The sequence below is a fragment of the Acipenser ruthenus genome, chromosome 9 (genome assembly GCF_902713425.1).
Source record: "Acipenser ruthenus chromosome 9, fAciRut3.2 maternal haplotype, whole genome shotgun sequence".
NCBI lineage: Eukaryota > Metazoa > Chordata > Actinopteri > Acipenseriformes > Acipenseridae > Acipenser > Acipenser ruthenus.
The window spans coordinates 4,985,888-5,004,780 of record NC_081197.1 but is presented as its reverse complement, the minus strand read 5'-3'; the positions used below and the strand labels follow the sequence as shown (position 1 = coordinate 5,004,780).

The 18,893-nt window shown below is 40.0% G+C and overlaps 2 protein-coding genes across 5 annotated transcripts in view; one reads left to right on the top strand and one right to left on the bottom strand.

The window, feature by feature from the left end:
- LOC117406560 (CD166 antigen homolog) overlaps window positions 1-1,775 on the top strand; it is a 37,797-nt gene extending 36,022 nt beyond the window's left edge. For both annotated transcript variants that reach the window (XM_059030896.1, XM_059030895.1), the window contains one exon: window positions 135-1,775. The gene's annotated coding sequence lies outside the window, so the exon portion shown is untranslated. The remainder of the gene's footprint in view (window positions 1-134) is intronic.
- Window positions 1,776-5,493: 3,718 nt separating this feature from the next.
- LOC117407470 (E3 ubiquitin-protein ligase CBL-B-like) overlaps window positions 5,494-18,893 on the bottom strand; it is a 63,891-nt gene continuing 50,491 nt past the window's right edge. For all 3 annotated transcript variants that reach the window (XM_034923435.2, XM_059030892.1, XM_059030893.1), the window contains 10 exons: window positions 16,839-17,039; window positions 15,215-15,400; window positions 14,602-14,973; window positions 12,302-12,405; window positions 11,146-11,292; window positions 10,611-10,690; window positions 9,812-9,934; window positions 8,659-8,805; window positions 8,091-8,210; window positions 5,494-5,794 (listed from right to left, as the gene is read on the bottom strand). In XM_034923435.2, coding sequence (XP_034779326.2) covers window positions 5,523-5,794; window positions 8,091-8,210; window positions 8,659-8,805; window positions 9,812-9,934; window positions 10,611-10,690; window positions 11,146-11,292; window positions 12,302-12,405; window positions 14,602-14,973; window positions 15,215-15,400; window positions 16,839-17,039 — 1,752 coding nt within the window. In that variant the 3' untranslated portion in view covers window positions 5,494-5,522. The remainder of the gene's footprint in view (window positions 5,795-8,090; window positions 8,211-8,658; window positions 8,806-9,811; window positions 9,935-10,610; window positions 10,691-11,145; window positions 11,293-12,301; window positions 12,406-14,601; window positions 14,974-15,214; window positions 15,401-16,838; window positions 17,040-18,893) is intronic.

Genomic DNA, 18,893 nt, shown 5'->3' with positions numbered 1-18,893 from the left:
TCCTATTGATGAAATAAATGAACAGAAAGTCTTTGTTAGCTAAGTTTCCTCTGTAATGTGAAAAGGGTTTTAATAGTCTCCAATTGTGATTTTAATTTTTTATTAGATAAGTTATGTATGATTTCTCTTTTCAGGGCAGAAACAGTAACGGCCTCCCTTGTCATATCAGACTTTTAATTGGAACTTTATCGTAAAGCTGTTTGGTTGGATATCAATGAAGAAGTCTTCTGTAACGTTATAATGCGCACCTCCTTCTGCAGACAACTTATTTAATTTCTTTAAGGAATTTTCAGAAATGCACATAACAAGTTAAAGCATTCCACCATCTCGGTTCAAAGAAACAACGTTAACTAACTTGTGTCAGACAGATTGTTGTGAATTCATTAACAACGTTAACTAACTTGTGTCAGACAGATTGTTGTGAATTCATTTTTGTGAGTCTGTACTTGAAGAAAAGCTTATTTTTTGTGTTATTGTTGAATGCTTTTGTCAACGGTTTATATATTATATATATATATATATATATATATATATATATATATATATATATATGTGTGTGCCTGTAGACTTGTAATTTTAGTGGTGCCCATTCATAATTTGAGGCACTTGACAAACACTTCTATTTGCTCATAAATAAAAGGGGGAAATAGTCCGACAGCACTATAGCCCACCCAATCCCCAATGCTGCATGCCCTGGTAAACAGTTTACCTTGTATCCTACGTGATACATTTATTTTATTTATGTCCCGAGTTCATTAGACGCAATAACAGCATCCCTTGTAATTTTTATTTGTGCTGTTTTAAATTGTCGTCATTTTGTTTGGTTTTTTTTCCATTACTGATGGATTACTGTGTTATTTGTTTTAAAAGGCAATGTGGAAATCGTGGTTCACTACAAATATAAAGTACTGAAAAGAAAATAAAGGATGTATCTGTATATATATATTAAAAAAAAAAAAAAAATTCTCAAGGTTGAGCTGAATGCATGCTGTGGATGTGCTGAGGTTTGGAGAATGTGTTACACAATTAATATTAACTAATAACAAATTTAGTTTCTGGCAGAAATCAGAATTTTGCTTTGTTTTCAGTCACGTACTTGACTTTTAGCTTCCTTCATTACATTAGATAGAAGGGGAAGAAAGCTATGTTGCAGTGTTCAAAAAGCATGGTATAAATGTGTTACAAACTTTCCTTTTACACTACACCCTCCCACCCCTGCAGTGTTGTGTATGAAACTCTGTGAGAGAACAAGCGACACACTCTGTGTTCCACTGTAATGCGAAAATGATCCACTGTACATAATATTGGGTCCAGGTGTTAAATGTGCTACCTTTTTTGGCGTAAGGCTGTTTTTATACTGCAAGGGGCAGGATGAGTGGAGCAGTGCTTCAATAGCTGTTCTGGAGTTAGGCAGTAGAACTTTTGACCTGTTTAATGTAGGCCTTCACCATTTAGAAATGAAGTTGTCAGAATTGTTTTTTAACAGTTAAAATAATCATGCTTTTATCTGTTCAATAATTAAAACAGATCTATATAAAATTAACAAAAAAGACAAGACTGCTGTTAGCTGTGCTCCAATGGTATCCCACTGTTTTTAAAGTACTTTTTATGTTCATTCAGAAATTGAAATCTGTTCAGGTCTGCAGTGAAACCAAAGAGAGGGTGAATATGAGAGGTGGTCATACTTGTTCTGTAAATATTGATATTTTTTTTTGTACTTTTTTTGTTTTAAATAAAGTGTACATTTTGAAAAGAAAAATCCCAATTACACCTGATGTTGCTTCCTTGTTAACTTTGTGTTGCGTGTACAATGTATTACACCAAGTCACACAGCATTTCTTCTTTAGGATGTATACACAAGACATGGACATTTAATAGTTGTAGTAGCAATGCTTTACAAAGATGATCACTCCAGTTTTTATGGCCTTTCTTTTAGTTAATTATCTAACCTTTAACGTGCTTTTTCTTTGTGTAAGAGAAAGCAGTCTTACTCAAATTCTTCAATTCAGTATATTTTAGTATCACTACATGTTGTTGCAATGTGTGTTTTAGAATTATAGATGCAAACATTGATTTGCTGTGGCACCTATTTTAAAATCCCATTAGAATGATCAATTGCATTGTTCAGCTGCCTCAAAGTATTCTGTTGGGGGAATCAGCTAGAGAACCACAATGAAAGTGTGCTAGGACATGGGAGGAAATGTGCCAACTAAAAAAAAACACGATTTCAGATATCTGTGAAATTCTAGAAGGCACTATATTCTTTCCCATCACACACCATGCATGGGTAGTATGACATCATCACGTTTCCTCACATCTTGCTGAAATGCACAGGAGATGTGAGAAAACTGTCTTTATGCTGCACAGTTTACTGCATTGCTATGTTTTTTGTGTTTCCTGTTCTAGCCCCATCTGTTGCTAGAGATGGAATTAATATGCAACATTTCTGAAGAACATTCTGCAGTGCTAAATATAATCAGAGTCTGTGGGTTAATACTGCCAGGGAAGTTATATGTTTCAAACCCTTAAAATCAGAGCAACAAGTTAGACAATGTGTTGATTTTGTGTGGATGTACAAAGTTGACAGATTTTTGCACTCAACTTAGTTGGGGCAAATGGGCTCAGTGTGGACCTTTGTTTACGTGGCAATACCCACCGTGCGAATCGCCTCTTCTGAAATTCCACAATACACTACTAGAGGTAATTAAAAAAAATAATTAAATAAAAAATATGAGACGCACACAGAGTTGTTAGCACTGGTTTTATAAAACATTTCACAAGATGATTTATAGGTTACTGAAAAATGGAAAAACATCCAGAGAATGTTTTAATAAAATATAAATTAATTGAACACATCACTATTTTCCATGTTAGACAAAAAAAAAAAGGCATTTTTTATAAAACACACCATCTGAAGCTTTTCACAAAAACAAAACCAAAAATATATACTGCAATCTGGTTTTGAAAATCCTTCCTAGAAGAACTAAATCAAGGGCCACACCGTATCTGACTCGGCCTCGGCTTCAGACTTTCAAGTTAAGATAAAAACACCAGAGAACCAATGCAAAATAATAAGACAAAAACATCAGAGAACCAATGCAAAACAATGCTTCATGTTCAGAACTGCAAACCTGAACAGAAAAAAAAACACAGATGCACCTGGTATTTAAACAAAGTTAATTTCACATTGTAATAAATAAGACGGAGGATACATCCATGGAGCCTGGTTGCACTGACGCAGCCTGGGTAAACGTGTTCACATGAAGCCCTCCGAGCAGCGACACGTTAGCATATCCTTTGCCATTGCCCTATGTTTAACAATGCGAGCGACACGTGCCCCTGAAAGGCTGTCCCCAAAGGCTCAGGCAGAAGGTTACCTTTTGGTTCAAGAAGTGATCAGTTCAGAGTTTCACACAGGTTTCCAATATTCCAGCACCTGGAGGGCATCGTATGACATGGGGTAGCACTATAGTGGGTTTGGGACGGCTGGATTACAGATGTAGTTTTTACATTCCAGCCATACCCATAAATATTTGTATTATTACTTTTTTTTTTTTCTTTTTAGATAAGACTAATGAGCATCACATTACACAACTCATTATTTTACTGGCTGCTTTATTTTATGAAAGCCAAAACCACACATATATACAGTACAACTACTGTTCAAAGCTTACCTCTGCTAAACTGCTCACCACAATTATACTTTTGGCACATGGACACAATATTCCTTTTTCTGTGGATTTTGACCCATTATACAAGAGTTATAGAACAATTTGCTGTGCTGATAAACTTTCACTGCATTGTGCTTGCCTTTATGAAAACGGCTATCCAAAGCAACTTACAGACTAGCGGGGTGAACTATGCATCGACAACTGCTCGAGTCACTTGCAATAGGACCTCGGTTTTACATCTCATCCGAAGGACGGAGATGTAGGAGAAGGTTAAGTGACTTGCTCAGGGTCACACACAGTCAGTGGCTGGGATTGAACCTGCAACCTCCTGGTAACAAACCCCATTCTTTAACCACTGGACCACCAAGCCTGCTGTCTAACAGAAGAAAAGGGATTTGTAAACCACAAACTAAAATGGCCAGGATCACTCTTTTTTTTTTTTTTCCAGGTCAGGCCTGGTATGTGGATGAAAGGCAGTGCAGACGCTGTGAATTATTGAGCAACTCAGCTGTTGCTTTGGAACTACAGCGCTTGCCAAGAGTTTTGCAGCACCCTGCAGAATTAACACATTTTGCTTCATAAAGTCAAATGAAACCTGTTGAATAATGTTACGTTATCATATTGAATTACATACCGCTTTGTAGTTTTCCCATATACTTTTTTTTTTTTTTTAAACATGAAATACTGTACTATTATGGCTTCCAGCAGACACTTGCAATATAATTTTCTAGTTTCTTTGATTACACAATATTAAATAAGATTTTAAAATTATGTTCATATAATTATTTAATTATGTCAATCCTAAAATTCTAGGTGATGCAAAACTTTTGGCCACAGGCAAGGCAGGAAGGAAGTTCGATCTTCCAGCATGGTGGGCTGGACAGTGTCAAAAGCAACACCTATTTTAGTTGTTTTTTTGTTTCGTTTCACCCCCTCACAATCAGTACTGTAAATGATTTGCGCAGTGCGGCACTGTAATGCAATGCAGCTTTTGAAAGTACTGGACATGCATTTCAGTCACTAGAGGATGTGTCTTCTGCAAATCGTCGAGTAAGAATTAAAAAAAAAAAACACAAAGCTACCCCAGAATCTTACAAAAGGTCAACATACGCGCGGACACACACAAAAGATATAATGCACTGTACATTCAGAAATTAATTGGTCATATCAAGAAATCTTCTCAGAAAAAAAATAATGACTCAGTAGTGAAGGCCACATGCTTTTCTTTTTGCATCAGTTTGATAAAAGGAAACGCACAGTCCATTAAAGCATTTTCAAGACACAAATGATGCCAACAGGTTTTTTTTTTTTTATATCAAACTTTTAGCAAATAGGACACAAATTCTCAAGAGTCCCCATCAGCAAAAGCGCATGATCAGGAACGGGGTCTGAAACATGGCATCTGGACTGAACGCTCCCGAGGGGAAGAGGGAACATCGTGAAAAAGAGCACAAGCAAACCTGAAGGCTAAAAAAAAAAAAAAAAAAAAAAAAAAAAACTGTAAACAAGCTTTTCACAGGTTTAACATTCAAGAAGTAAACTTTTTAATTTTTCGTCAGTTCAACCCTGATTCATCTCATTATGGCTAAAATCGATTAGCTGTGCATTTCTCCAGTCACTGCAACACAGATAAAAGAGCTGCTTTTTTGTTTGCGTCTTCCCCCCCCCCCCCCCGTCTTTCCCCCCCCCCCCCCCCGTCTTCCCCCCCCCGCCCCGCCCCGCCACCCCATTGCAACTGTCTGTCGATGCCTGCCGAGCACAGTCCTGTTGCTGAATCTTAAATCCCCTGCATGTCCGATATCTCCTTCCGGGTCTCGCTTGGTGTACACGGCCTGTTTTTTTTTTTTATCGTTACAGGTTTTGCAGTCTTGGAGACATTGCAGGAAAGCAGGCAAACTCTCGCAAAATGTTCCGAGCCACGTCCACTTTATTCTGAGCGATCATCAGAGCCCTTTTCACGTCCTCGAAGGAGTAGCCCTCCCCCATCAGTTTGGCGATTTTGGCGTCAACGTTTTCCTCGCCGGTCTTGTTGCTGTATGCCTTCCTGTGATGTGGCTCGGGTGTGGTCCTGCGGGGCAGTGGTTTGGGAGGTCGTGCTGGTGCATGGGCGCTGTCTACAGGGACTGAAAACACAGCAATGTTAAAACACGCGCTGGCAGAGGCCAATCTAATAGCAGGTTTGAGCCATTCCTGGTTTTACGGTGAGATTAATAAACACACATCTGAGCTTGTTACCTATACACTGGGGCTAATCAAGCCCGTATTAAAACCTGGAGTGGATGAAACTGCTAGACGATACATTTCCATCCCTGCCATGTATACAAAACATGCCTTCAATTAACAGTAAATAAATTAGCACACAGTCATAATCTCAAAATACACTAAGCACAGCAGATCACACACTAATAAAATGAATAAAATGCTTCTTGAACTGTTTCATTATTATTATTTTTATATTTTGTGTTACACCATCACATTTTTGACAGGGAACAGCATACTACGATACTAGGGGTGTTTCTACTGCCATACAAGGCCGTAAACTTTGCAAAAACGACATACCAAGTTGTTTTGTGATGAGTGATGAACACATTTTACTCCATTTAAATGAATACCCAACAACTTCAAAATTTCTTAAAAGGAAATACTTGGAAAATAAAAATTTCAGCACACCCCTACCAGTAACACTAAATACTTAAAAAAAGGGAGGGTGAAAACCAAACTCACTGGAAACCAAGCCACACAATCTTCTTAAGAAAAAAGCAAAATATCAATTTTCTAGTACTGTAGCTCATGCAACTTTTCCAATGCTGTGTACAGCCAGATCCATCAGATGGCACCACTGAAGCACAGAAACCTGTTTTTATTTTATTCTACCCTGTATTTTTGTGATTATGTTTTTGGGGTCCAATCCAGCACCAGCAACCTGGAAAAATATCCAACAATCGAATATGTTTCTTCTAATTTTTGGATTTCAAGTCACATACTTTAGAGCATGCTACTCTGGCAGGCGATCATTCATCTCTGTCAATAGCCCTTGTTAAATTGGGATTCCAGAGAGGCGTTCCGATTGGCTCAGGCCATTGGCATTCTGTTGCCACAAGTACAGACATCAAAGATCAGAGAAAAGGTAAACAGGTGACCCAGATTCCATTACGCAACTAAATCTTCCGAAAATTGAGACCAGGTTAAAATTTAGGTTGGCTCTCGCTCCAGGCACCAAACCAGGTGCATATTTGTGAATCACTTTTAAAAAAATGTGCAAACTCCAACAAACATTCACTAAAGTTTGTATTTTATTCCTGCATTGATGTATTTCGATTAGATTGATTGTTAACTCAACTGTTAAAATTAGCTTCCATTAACCTCCCGGTTTCGAAAAAACAAAAAACCACCGCAAGTAAATCAAGCAAACCCACATGCACTCCGAGACGACCTTTGCTAGTTTATCATTTCAAGGACAAGCTAAAAATGCGTCACCGATTTACTATGCAAATATCCGAATAAGACAAAATGCCAGCATTTTCTTCAAGAAAAGCATATGAAAATAATGTAGATACTCTTTGCAGACATGCATTCATATTTTGGTCTTTAACCAGCATACATTATTAGCAAGGGACTAGAGCGCAGCACTGCTGGTCAGTACTTTAATTAAACCACAGCAGCACTCGATTAAGTTCCACACTGATCGAAGCATGCTGTTAAGAGCTAGTGAATCATAGAGCTCTAGGTCAGGTGACCTTCAGGAGGTATGAGAAAACCTCACCTACTTCAGCATGATCTTGTTACATAATCAGACATTGTTAATCAGACATTTGTTTCCATGATTACAATTTTACAGTAACCCTCTGTTGCCTGCTGTACTCAAACATGCATGTCTCAAGATTTCTATTCATCATGTAATAAGTGGTATAAAAAGATAATGTTCTACAAGTGTTACGGAACACACTGTAGGGTTTAAAACACAACGCATTGCTTTCCCTGGCTTACTGCTTTGTTGTACGTATCCCTGCAAGATCTTTTTTCCAGCATAATCACGACCGTCTTGATATTTTTATTAACATATATCCCTGGTCATAACATATATCCCTGGACAAGACCAGTAATTTTCCTTTCACATTGGGTATGCTTCGGGCTTTCCCATCAAAATGTCTTCTGAACTCACAGCATCAGCTGCTGGAATCCAACCTGTTCAATGAGAATAGTTTCATTGGTGGCATTTTGGCAAGGATGAAAATGAGGTGGAGGCTGGGAAGGAGGTAAACTCAAAGCATGGCACAGACTGCAAAGGGAGGGAAGTGTGTGAGGCACCTCCTTTGCTAATGTTGGCTTGGTTTTTGGCAATGGTTGTAGGGATTTTTCCTGTTAATCTAATTATATTTTTTTGGAGGAGTTGCGACACTTGGCACAGCTTTTCTTTACCTGCTGGTGGGAGCTGGTCGTACTCCTGTGTTATTCGATGAGGAGGTTTCATGTTGTCTCCGGTTGACCTTCTCACAGGGGGCTGGGGAACAGGACCGCCAAGCATGTCAAAGAAGTTATCTACAATACAAATAAAAACACACACAAACTAAATGAACATGAGGAAATGAGGATCTAAGCTCTGTAAAGATCTGTTAAAAGGTTCCAGGGGGTTGGGTGCCCCTTTCCTAAAAGATGTAAAAAAAAATTAAAAAAAAATAGTTTGATAATGCATTTGTATCTATATATGCAACATTGCAAGAAATGTAATTCATACACAAATGCCAGCTGTATCAAACTGCTCAAGGATCATTTTGGATAACTGCATTTATAGCTCCTTCTGCTATTACTCAGTTTACTAAGTATTAAACCTTTCATCTTCAAAAACTACATTTTTTTTTTCTTCTCAAAACATCAAAATGACTGCGTCTAGCTTGTTGCCCTGCAGCTTTCAGTTGCAGCCTGAAGCAGGTGGGAGTAGAAGGAGCTTCCTTCCCCCTCAGTGAGCCCCGATGAGCCCAGGCCTTACCGTTGGTGAGGTGGAAGGGGTCATGACTGGAGGAGGGCCGGCTGGCCGAGCCGCTGGGTTTGGGAGAGGAGTACTCGGTGAGGCTGTGCCGGGTTGGCGGGGGTGGAGGGGGCAGCGACGGAGGAGGGCTGTCGAACGGATCCTCCCCTGTGTACAGCAGCAGCATTAATACATGGAGCCACTACCAGCAAACCTGGATAAGCAGGAAAAGCTAAAACGCAGTGCAGGCCCCTCAACTGACTCACACAGAGGGAGACTGACTGATTGACTGTTTGATTTACAGACTGGAAGCAAGGCAACATCCCACAATAACTAACAGGAAATGTACACTTGAATTAAATTTGACACCCCCTTTAAAATCCTGTGTTAAGATCATTAATCACACCCTCTGTGCCAGTCTCAAGTAACTGCCATTTTACAGTACAGCAATTTCTAGTTGGCTTTTCATGGAGTTTTTTTTTTCTTTCAGTTACTCATTGGATTCAGTGTTGCTCTACAGTAAATCTCTCAATCACATCTTGTTTATTGTGTCCCTCTGGCTCTGTGGGTACGCTAGGAAATAATTTCTTGCAAAGCTTTTTGTTCTGGCTGAATTCATGTTTTTAAGCAAATAAGATGTAAGAAGATTTTACTGCACAACGGTGGTCATGTCTTTGAGTGAGTGTGCGACCAGTCCCGACTCCCACAAACAACAATTAAAATGAGGTAACGCATGGATGGTTAATTCACCATTACCAAGAACTGACACTTATCTAGATAGATAGACCTATATAATAAAATAAAATAAATAAAAACACCCCAGTCCAGTTTCTTACTCTGGTTCTAAAATCTGACTAACTGCTTCTCTCTCGGTCCACTCGAATAACTCAAACTTAGTTAAATACAGGCAAGCATTTAAACACTAAGGGTGTCTGATCTTCTCAGGCGCCCTTGAAATATTTACATCGCAGGGTTTGAAATAAGACACTGCACAGCAGTTTCAACCATTCCAGATTTTCTATGCGCTTGATTAGCCACAGTTAGCAACAAGCTCGGGCGTGTCTTAAACTCCTAGTAAACAAGGAATGGACGAAACTGCTATGCAATGGGAGTGTTCCTTCCACCCCTGCATCCCGTGTTCTGCAGGCACTCATGAGCTACTGTCAGTGTGTACCTGAGGGAGGCACCAGGATGTCGTAGTCTGACGGGGTCCTGTTCAGAGAGGGGCCGGCCTTCTGCTTGTCTCTCATTGCAGGTCTAGTAGGAATGGAGCCTGCAGACAAGACAAAAAGATCACCTGGGAAGAACAAGAATTCAGACCTGTTAATCACAAGATGAAAAAAACACTTGTAGCAGCATGACAGGGTGCCTTTTATATTGACACGGCTGACGATTGCACCCTTGGGTGGCAGTGGAATAGAAATGAGCTACACAATTACAGGGTACATTCATACATTCATGCATTCTGACAGGCAGTGCTCATGCAAGCAGTAATCTACAGTACTCTAGAACAGGTCTGTTGTATTATGCCATTACTAAAATTGCAACAATTCTACAAAAGCAACACATTAAACGGCACAACCACACAGCTTCATACACCAGCTGTCTTGACCAGTAATTTAAGGATCAAGGTTGTACACCACAGCCCAAACATAGTGACACATCAGTAAAAGATGGTCAATACTTTGTGCTTGTGAGAATCTCATTAATACAAGCTGTACCTGTTGGTTATTTAAAACACCTAGCATTAGCATGCACTTGACACAGTGAAGCCAACATTCAAGATACAATGCGATACCTGTCAGTCAATTTCAGAACCCCTTTATTTTAAGTAAAACAAAAACACACACATGCACCCACCCAGTGATGTTGCTTTGGTGGTAAATGAGTAACATTTGTGAGCGGCAACGCTCTTGTGAGATGCCTTGCTCAATACCATGCTACTTGTGCGGAACATGACAGTGATGCATTACCGAGCTCTACAGATTTGTGCTTCTTTCCCTCTGATGAGTTGTCAGATGTTCCATTAGCGCTCTGTTCATTCTCAAGCACCCTGGAAACAAACAAGCAACGTTAAAACAAATACAGAACACATACATCCCAAGACCCTGAATACTCAATGACACGCGGTTTTACTGGAAACAGCTTTTCAAGATTTGTTATGACAAAAAAACTCCTTCCTGCTAAATCAGCAAGAATGTGGTAAGCAAGTTTTAATCTTCTTCATCTAAAAGAACATCCTGACACTCGTGAATAGGGGATCCGTGGGCGATAACACAGTCACAAACACTGTTCATGCAGAGATTAAAGGGTAGCACAATTACTGGAACTGTACTGTCTTCCCACATTCTAGTCCTTCCTGCTCCATGGCTCTTGTGTTAATCAAGTATCTGTACATAGCATGCATTTGTTCTCTCCCAGACCTCAAATTGTTCACTAACTGTTAGTTTAATGCATACTGCTTAGCCTACACCAAGTTGATCGCTTTAGACAAGACCAAAGGTTTACCTGTTTGGGATTCTGACAGTAATGCACGAAGAGGGTTGCGAGGGGAGAGAAACAGGATGCGATGAAGGGATCTGATACTCGTCTTCACTGGTTTCCAGCCGCCCTCTGGGTTTTTCTGTACAGGGGTTTGTAAAATGATTGGGGTACCTAAAATCAAAACAAATCAGAAGCAAAAGGCAAGTTTAGGTTTCTTGTAAGTTCGGGGGCAGCTATAGTTCGGGGGTTGATATTCCTAAAAGCTGACCTTGAAAAATGATGTAACGTTTAGGAATATGTGCGAGTTATACTCCATAGGTAAACTATGCCTCTACTTGTTCACAAGCCTAAATGGCTATGGGCAGGTATAGAGGGCAGAACTTGGGGTCCCAAAAGTTCTACAGACATGGGGTCTTGGGGGAGGGAGGGGGTATTGTTATTAAATATGATCCTAGCAACAGTTACTGTGACCAGGTCTGCCACACTAAATTTTGATGCCCTCATGTATGGTAGCTCAATGATGGCCAAGAGAAAAATAAAACAATAACTGAACTGTCAAAGCAACTAGTCATTTTAATGGATTTCTAGATATCAGTCATCAGACAACAGGCAGTTTAAATTAAATCAAACTGACTGAATATAAAATACATGATTGTTTTATAATTAATCAGACAACAATACTGCAACATTTTGATGACCACTAGTTTTCCAATTTCAACTTTTTTTTTTTTTTTTCACTTTTTAATGTAATTCTTCCAATCTCCTGCAGAGGGCGCACCAACTCAATGCTCTAAATACATCTAGTTCACAGCATGCAGGTTTCAGAAAGGCATTATAAAATTCACATCAGTATAATGATAACTATACTTTAACAGGAAGAATTTAAGCAAAACAGATGCTTTTCACAGCATGCCAGCTGAACTAACTAGGTATCCGCATGCAGTGATATATGTAGCTTCTTTTCTTGACATTGAATCTGGCTCTTAGCTACTGCATAGCACAGGACATGAAACCCAGATTTGTCAAAAGCCCATACAGAAAATAATTAACTTTTACTAGCTCCCTCTCCTCACAAAATCATTCTGTAGCTGAAGTTGTAGAAAAGATTCCAATGTAAAATATAGCTGTAAAGTAGATGCACATCAGTGCTTGCCAGTGCAGTGTGGGAGTGTGGACTCACTTGTGGCTGAGGGGCTGGATGCAGGCAGCAGGCGGAGGGGGCGAGTGTCGAGGCGGAGGGACGTCATATGCATCATTACCAAGGTGACCATTCGAGAAAAGAGGCTGTGAGAGTGAGAGAGTGAGAGAGAGAGATTTTAATGAACACCACTGATGTTAAGCTCAAGGAGTTTTTCTTTCACTGTCCTGTGTCGCTCAGCAAGATGAAAGCGTGCGTCAGCTTTCTTTTTATTTGTATAAAACATCATCAGTGCTTCTAAATCGCCATCGGCTTCCAGTCTGCTTAGTAAAATGAAACTTTATGCATGGACATCACAAGGCACTTTACATGACAATCTTGAGCTTATAGAGAAAGCAGAAAGATGATGGGGGGAGCTGGGGGGGGAAATAGTCAAGTCCTTAGTTTTGATACAAATTGTTAAGTAGAAGAATAAAAGCTTAATGGGAGATTCTTGGCAGATTTACAGGGGAGGCGAGCAAGGAATTACACAACACAAACAAAAAGAAAAATCTGAAAGGTTGACCTCACCCCCCAAACATCTCTACTGGATCCAAATTCAACTTGTTTACTGCAGTCTAAAGTAAAACTGCAGTATTTAACTGAAACAAAGGGTCCAACATGAGCAACAGAAAGAGTGCTCAGGAATTCTGCAGGCCAACAGGAGAACCATTGCACTAAAGAGTCATTTGACTGGTACCCACTGTTGCTAATCAGTACAGTAAGTAAAGGAATGCTTCCGGGCATACTGGCTTTTTTACAGTCTTTTTAAAAGCCTGTTTTCTGTAACTAAAAATACTCAAGTCTGTCCGCCAAGAGAATTCCTTAAATCTGATCTTTTAAAAAGGAAACCACCTGCACAACAGTATTGTATAGTGGGTCTGCTATAATGCCAGCGTGAACATAAAAATCTAGGTGCCAAGATTTATGTTCTTTAAAAATCTGACGGGCTAAACCAAGAGACTGCTGTGTTTAAAATGCATATACAAATAGACAAGTAAACTAAAATGAACTTTAAGCAGAACTTCAAAACAGCACCTGCAACTTCTCTTTTTTTAGAGCAGAAAATTCTCCTGAGTTTAATATCTGTACTCCAGGAAGCAGCCGCTAAAGGGACTGTGTGTGGCAGAGAGCCAAAGCAGTGGTGCAGACTACACACTGTTCCCTGCCAGCACTCAAACAAAACAGACAAGCTTCAGTTAAACTGAGATCTTCTGCAGGAGGCAATGTCAGCCCTAGCAGCACTGCACCGTGCACCGCGAGTGAAGCAGCACTAAATATTCCGACAAAACAGCGAGCTAAGAGTTTATATTGTGTAAGAAGCCTGAATAAATACTGAAATATGGTTGGTGGTGCTAGACACCTATTTGAAGATCGTTTATTAGAATGGCTTGCTACGAGACTTAAAGATTAATCCACATATAATAAAAAAGGGTTTCTGCCGACAATCATAAAATCAGATATATCAAAGATACCCTGGTAATACATAACATTCATTATTTGAATAGCATAGCTGCAATCCCTGCTGAATTTAACATTTTTTTTATTTAAGCTGCAGGTGCATGGAATGGGATTTGCGTGTTGCACACACTGCCACTCGGTAGCCAAATGTGTTAATTGCGTTGGGCCAAATTTACCTACATGACATACGGTAAAAAACAACGCTACAGTACATGAGCACATAAAGAAGGAAATCTATGTCTCGCTGTTCTGAGGAATGGAAATGTCACTGTGGTCATTGCACTGCCTCAGGGGGATCACGAATGTGAAGCAATGCAAAAGTTGGAAATGTTTCACAGGTTTAACCATTCATGCAAATTAAATATTGTAAACCTGCTAATTTCGTCGAGCAATGTTTTACGCTTCAAAGATCACACTTTTTTGGCTGCTCATCAGCATTGCAACTTGAAATCGAGATTAATAAAAAGACAGCTGAAAAACAAAAAGCGCAGGATTGTGGCACTCACTCCATCAGTCAATGTGTTAATGATGATTTCTCAGCTGCAATTATTAACAAGAAACAAGCTTAAAAAAGAGCAAAAAAACTAGCTTCTGCAGCAAACCCTGTCCTTTAATACATGGATTTTCTTTAATCTTCAACCCCTAGCCGCCAACTGCAAACACAAACACACACAGGTGTGCATGCTGTGCAGAGAACAAATACACCACAACATCTGTGCACTTCACTGTCAGGAAGGTTATCAACAAACCACTCTATTGAAAAGCCGGTAGTCCTGTTAACTTCATCGCAGCAATCCAAGATCAAACCAGGTACTGAGAAGAAGGGTTCCTCACGCCCTCACCTTGACACCGTCTGGAGGTAGCTCGAGGAGCCTCTGGATCTGCCGGCCGAATCCCTGGTCAGCTGTTAAGTTGCCGGCTCTGCCGTTAAGGTGGGAGGGTGCGGTGTGCCCCAGCTTGGGTGATCGGTCTGCGGCGAGTCGGCTGTCTGTGTGCAGCACCGGGCCCATGCTGTCTCGAGGGCACCAGGCCTCGGGGGGCACGTGCGGCTCCCTGGTGGGCAGGCTGGCAGGGATTTGGGGGAGCCAAGCGGGCCGTCCATCTGGCGGGATAGGGGGGGGTCTCTCGGGCGGGGGTGGAGGAGGGGGGTCTCTCAGCGGAGGTGGGGGCGCCGGGAGAGGCTTGTCCTGTTTCCTCGCCATAAACGGAGAAGTCTGAAAACAGAATGAAAGAGTTCAATCCCCAGCCAATTACAGGACAAAAGGACTTTTTGTTCCAGACATGTACACAACTGTGTTTCATACGTATAAAAAAAGACACACTTTTTTTACTAGGATTGATTTAAGGCACGGTCAAAATGTATGCAATTACACAGGTGCATATCATATCATACACAGATGCACGCCAGCAATGGCAGTGCTGATAACTGAAGAGGAGCGGCAGTGCTGGTCTCACCTTGGGAGAGCTGGTGGGGCTGGCGCAGGGCGAGCGGATCACCCCTTTCTGGATGAGGTCCAGTCGAGGAGGCACGGGAGGGAGGCTGAGGTGCTGGATCTGCTGCGTTTCGGGCGGGGCCTTCCTACGCGGAGCCACGGGGGAGGAGTTTGGTGATGTCACAGGGGAATTCTGTCTCTCTGTCAACTGAAGCAGAAAAAAAAAACTGAAGGGAGACGACATAATAGAGTGATATTAGCAGGGAGCAAAAAAATCACAAAGCACAAGAAATCTCCACTATTTACAATCACAATCCCTCCAGTGTGTCCTCTTCGCCTGCACCCAGAATCATCTCAGCACTGGACACTTTTAAACCACCATAGCTAGAATAAGCTGTCTGTGCAATGTATAATAACAACAACATCTTTGACGTGGTGCGATATGCTTTATACTCAAGACAACATATATTCCTTTTCCTGAAATTCCTTTTGAATGCCCGATGGCATATTTCACCACTGTTTATGCAGAATTTTGAATCCTGGCTTGAATCAGATGATAAAAGGCTCTTCTCACAGACTCCCACAAAATGTTCTGAACGTTGCTGGACACACAAGCTAGCAAGAGACTAGACGGCAAATTAGCACTTAAAAAAAGGCCTTATTCTAATCTATGCCCATTTTTTTATTCATGGAAACTACTTTAGCTGAAACTGGATTTTGCAAATTTAACAAATGAGGCGGCATTTTTTATTTTAAATCATGTATTAGAAAAATGTGACTATTTTCATAATTGTCATCTGACAGTATGTACTGGTTCAAATACCAAATAGGACTAGATTGGGGGGGGGGGGGGGGGGGTGTTGGACGACGACACATAAATCGTTACGGTTTTGGTCTTGTGACCTATGAACTGGTTTTAAATACCAAGGCTGTAGAAGGACTCAAGGAAAATGGGGAGGACAACTGCATGGTGGGCATGAGTCACAAAATGAATCTCTCACATATGATGCATAACTGCAAAAGATGTGCTGAACATACATTTCTTGATGTCAGATAGTGAATCGGGGTCATAGTTTTGCCCACAAGGCATTTCTCTGTGTAAACAGAGGGTACGATTCTGTCAACCACCAGGCAGCCCAGAATAAGTCTGTGCGATCGTATCAAACACTTGAGTGCTTATCGATGAGGCTGCAGAGGACAACTGATCGTTTTTTTCTTGAACAAGTTGATTACCACAAAGAACATTTGAGTTCTTTTGAATTTTCCGTTTTAAAAATAATGCCAATTTATTTCCACTCTAATTCACACTGAACGCCTGCCACTCCCAACCCAAATATTGTCGTGTCACAACCGACAGCTACATTATCGTTGTAAAAAGTTTATTGGCCTATGTTATCTTTAACACACTGTGATAACGTACTTGTTCTATACATTATAAAAAGAATACAAACAAACAAAAAGTAAATAAATTACATCACACACACACACACAATATATTTACAATACATCTTGGCTTGTCTCAACACAAACTTACAAATGAGTAACACTGGAGCTCAAGGTAGATGGGATCAAAGCCAGGGCCTCCAGACCTGCAGTGCTCTGCTCCATCCACTGAACCACACTGCCTTTGAAATGCAGGCTCTTACCTTTCTGACTGAAGCGAGCCGGTTCATCATCAAGGACTCTTCTTTGTCATCGTCATCGTCCAGGTCTAGCATAGGGGAACAGAAAGTGTCCATAAAACTGAACTTGGCGCCGTCGTCTCGTGGGTCAAAAGGGTCCACAATGACCGGTTCTGTGCCCTTGATTTCACAGCGGCAAAACGGACAGCCTTGCCCGTCTGATTCCTGCAGAAAAGCAGAAGAGGAGAAGTGTGAATGCTTTGGTTTCAAGAGTAGCTTGCTCTGGTCTCAGTAGGATGTACCTGAGGCCCGGATAAGTTTTTACTGACGTTCTGGGATTCTGTCTCCACTTATCTTATGCCCCTGACAGTAAGCCCAGAATAGACAGTCAAAACTGCTCTCACGTCTTGACATAGAATAAAAAGGATACAGCAATATAATTGTAAACTATTAACTGGCTACATCAACACAAAAGCATGTAATTAGGGCTATTATGCTTTTAACTACTGTAGCAAGACCTTATTCATCAGCTCCTATGCCTGTTTATAGTTGGTTAATAATGAATCCTTAAAACTAAAAATAAATAGTTTTAGCTTTACAGCACTTCAGTTTTCATATTTAATTTCCAATTTAACTTTCAATTTCACATACAATTTTAAAAAAGTGGTGTACAGTATCAAGAGAATACAAATTATGGCAAAAATATTTTACTGTTTGGCATCTTTATGTTTTCCAGTAATTCTTACAAGATGTGTAATTGACATTTATCAAAACTTTCAAAAATCACCAGCTAGTTTCCTTTTCTTATCTTTAAACAGAACAGTACATCTTTCTAAAGTGACAGTATAATATTTAATTGGTACTCAAGTCGCAGTTTTCACTAAATAGGCAGCAATGATATACAGTATTAACGCTTTATGAGCTGCCAGATTAAATAAAACCCTTAACACAGGCAGAGAAAACCAAAAGCTACTTGTTGCTTGTTAGATGGTCTGGCATAAGGATCATAGCATTAGGAGGCCAAGTTACAACAGTGATAACAGGGTGTAATAAGAACCAGGTGCTTAGAAATGAAACTTTTAAAAACATGCAAGGAAAAGGGATCTGCATGATAAAACAAATTCTAAAAGCGGATCTTGGAACAGTTAAATTAGCAATGTGAGTTTTTCTGAATAAAAACTAAAAAAGAAAATGAAAGTGTCCCAAACGTAATGGGAATTGCATCTCTAATCAAGTCATATGGGTACAGTACAGAGTCTATTATCCAGAAGTTTATTAACCAGAGTGCCAGTTAATTAAGTCAGGTCCCAATAAAACAGGTGGTTTTTTAGCATATGTAATGATGTCTCGATTACAGAACAAAAGGATACTAACTGTCAGCGTCGTGCATTTAAAGCAGGCAATACTGGGCGCTTGCAGTAGTTTTGGGTCTTGCATCCTAGTTACATTCTGGATGTGGTTCAATTACCCAGTAATTATCATGCTTACAATACATCCGCATACACACACTAGTCCAGTTACATGATGTTGTAATGTACTGTATGTGAAAACTATTTGCCTCACTGATATGGCCACAAGCTCACTTTCACTGAACACCAGTAATGTAACTTTCCTGAGACAATCCTCGAGTTCATTCTACATCTCTGATACCTGCAGCAAGCTTTCCCAGACTTCTTCATATAGGAGACAGTCTCTTCATTTAGGCCCTAATAGCACTATTCTCCAATTCACAAAAAAACAGTTCCTTTCAAAAGACATTTTTATATTAAACCGGTGTCTCATTTTTCACCCGAACGTCTACTGTGACTACGAGACACTTCATACAAGACAATTAGTCACAGCTGACTGAGCTTACTCCACATCGGCCATTATTAACTGACCTCTGTACTGAAAGGGTTTCCAGAATGCCAATTTCACAGAGTCATTTTACTAAAATCAGTCTTATGAACATTTAAATTGAAATGTTCAGAAAAGGCACCTCAATCAAAAAGAAAAAAAATATATTATATATATATATATATATATATATATATATATATATATATATATATATATATATATATATATGCACACAGCAGT